This window comes from Penaeus chinensis, chromosome 21 (assembly GCF_019202785.1).
Source record: "Penaeus chinensis breed Huanghai No. 1 chromosome 21, ASM1920278v2, whole genome shotgun sequence".
Taxonomy (NCBI): Eukaryota; Metazoa; Arthropoda; class Malacostraca; order Decapoda; family Penaeidae; genus Penaeus; species Penaeus chinensis.
The window spans coordinates 23,723,822-23,726,321 of NC_061839.1; the positions used below are offsets into that span (position 1 = coordinate 23,723,822).

General features: G+C 34.5%; 2 protein-coding genes across 2 annotated transcripts in view; both read right to left on the bottom strand.

Annotated features, from left to right (window-relative positions):
- The window catches only part of LOC125036310, a 5,824-nt gene extending 5,268 nt beyond the window's left edge, over positions 1–556 (bottom strand). Inside the window, exon 1 of the mRNA XM_047628794.1 lies at positions 295–556. Within this exon, the coding sequence (XP_047484750.1) occupies positions 295–393 (99 nt within the window). The 5' untranslated portion in view covers positions 394–556. The remainder of the gene's footprint in view (positions 1–294) is intronic.
- A 1,731-nt stretch (positions 557–2,287) lies between these two features.
- LOC125036327 overlaps positions 2,288–2,500 on the bottom strand; it is a 4,168-nt gene continuing 3,955 nt past the window's right edge. Inside the window, exon 3 of the mRNA XM_047628867.1 lies at positions 2,288–2,500. This exon is cut by the window's right edge and continues 242 nt beyond it. The gene's annotated coding sequence lies outside the window, so the exon portion shown is untranslated.

The following is a 2,500-nucleotide window of genomic DNA, read 5'->3' on the forward strand; positions in this document are numbered from 1 at the left end:
TTATCAACATTATCATTATTGCCATTACCATTATAATTACCATTGTCATTATTACCATTTCCCTTGCAATTAGCATACACTATTACCTTTACCATTATAATCATCATTATCATTATCATTAACCATTTCAACTTTCACTTTGCTTACCTTCTCCTTATCCTCCATCCCTTTGAATCCTCAATCACTCTTCATTTTCCCTAACTTCCCCACTCCCTCTATCATTGATCTCTCTTTCTTTTTCTCCTTGTTCTTTATTTTTATTATTTAGTAGCGTTTTCACTTTCCCTCACTTACCTGAATCACGAGAGGGCGCCACACTGCCCCGTCCCAGTTCAGAGCTGCTACGTGTTTAAGACCTATTTTGTCAAATAGAAATGCTTGTCTGTTTATCATTGTTTATTTCTATTATTAGCATTATCCCTCATCCAGATTGTGGGAATTATATGTGAATGTTATCATAATTCGTTCATGGTATATAATCATTTAATATTATGTGTCACTCTCATATATCAAAATCATTATTGTTGTTTATTATCAGTATTATATTTCTGTATTACATTTTTCTCCTTAATGTTGCTATTGCCAATGGCACAGGTACTATTACTATTATATACTATTATACAAGTACTCTTACTATAATTATCACAAATAATGATCATCATATTTTGGATAATAATGAAGTTGAGGATGATGAATACAACTATGGTTATAATGATTATCATCATAATTATAATTTTATTACCATTATTATCATTATCATCATCGTTATCATCATCATTATCATTATTATTACTATTATTATTATCATTATTAATATTATTATTATTATTATCCTTGTCAATAGTAGTACTAGTATTAGCATTAGTAGTATCATCATTATTATCATTATCATTATTATCATCATCATTATTATCATCATTAATATTACCATTATTATTATTATCATTATTATTGTTGTTGATGTAGATATTATCATCATCATTACCAATATCAGTATGATCATATTGTTCTTATCATATCCTTATCATCATCATATTGTACTTATCACATCATCATCATTACCATGACAATTAGCAATATAATTATCATTACCATAATCCCACCACCATTATAACTATCACAACATCAAAACCAATTAAACAACCACATTGCGTATTTTCAAAAGGATCAAAGCCCTACAAACCGATAAAGTAATTCCCTTCCTCGTCAGGTAATCCGAACCCAACGGCCTCGTCAAAGGAAGGAATTGTCTCGTTAGCGAAGTTCCTCAGGAGAACCGTCCACCCGCTGTTGCTCGCTGAACCGGCCATGTCGCACCAGACCTGTGGCGTTTGGTTCGTTTTTTTTCAGGGTGAGAAACGGATGAGCGTGTTTTTTTTTTTTTTTTTTTTTTTTTTTTTTTTTTTTTTTTTTTGTGGGTGGGTGAGATATGTGTGTGTAGGTGGGGGGGTTATGGGTATGTGTATGTGTGTGTGATTTGTGTGTTTGTGTGTGTTTGTTTGTGTTTGTGTATGTGTGTGTGTGTGTGTGTGTGTGTGTGTGTGTGTGTGTGTGTGTGTGTGTGTGTAAAATGCATGCATGTGCGTGCTCGCCCTCTTTATTCATACTGACGTGTCGTACTTTAATGTCAAAGGTCATCAAGTAGATCGTATCACAGTTTATTATTTCTTCAGTAAAACAGATCGCTAAAAAATGTCAAAGGACTTTATCGATATTGCCTTCGAGAGATAATGGCTTTCAGATAAGAAACGTAATTTGCGTAAATGACACGTAGGAGGTGAAAAAGTGACATATTTTGGAGGTAGATTTATATGACAACAAAGATAATTGAGTTCTTCGAATGTTCTATGATGTAAGATAAATCACTGCGAAAATGAAGACCATTACACACACGCGTACCGATCTACGACACAGAAAGCATATACACACACACAAACATACAAATGTACACACAATCGAACAAACAAACGCACGCAGAAAAAAAACATAGATAGAAAATATATATCTATCACACGGCAATAACCGAAAAAACATAAAACTTCAAATATCAACCATTTCCACCTTTCTCAGCCTCTCTCACCTGGACAGCAAACGCGCTCATCTTGCCGGTCGTAACAACGTTGTAAATTCCCGATGACGTAAGACCCAATTGAGCCACGGAATAACAGTCTCGTGGAACGCCACAATCTGGCCGAGAAAGAGAGAGAAAAAAAGGAAAACGTGGGTGATATTTTATGCAGTGCGAAAAGACGAATGCGGTGATGGTATCGCGAGGTCCTATTTGGCGATGGATCTGTTGTCTGCTGGTCTGTCTGCGGGATCTTCGGTCTGTCTTCTTTAGGTATATCTGTTTTATTTTGTTTCTTTGCTTCCATCTGTCAGCATGCACATCCGTCAATCTACGTTTAATTATCTATGTTGTTGTTTTTTCATCTTTATCTATATATCTGTCAACCTGTTTATGTATCTGTCTATCTAACTATCTGTTTGTTATTGCTCC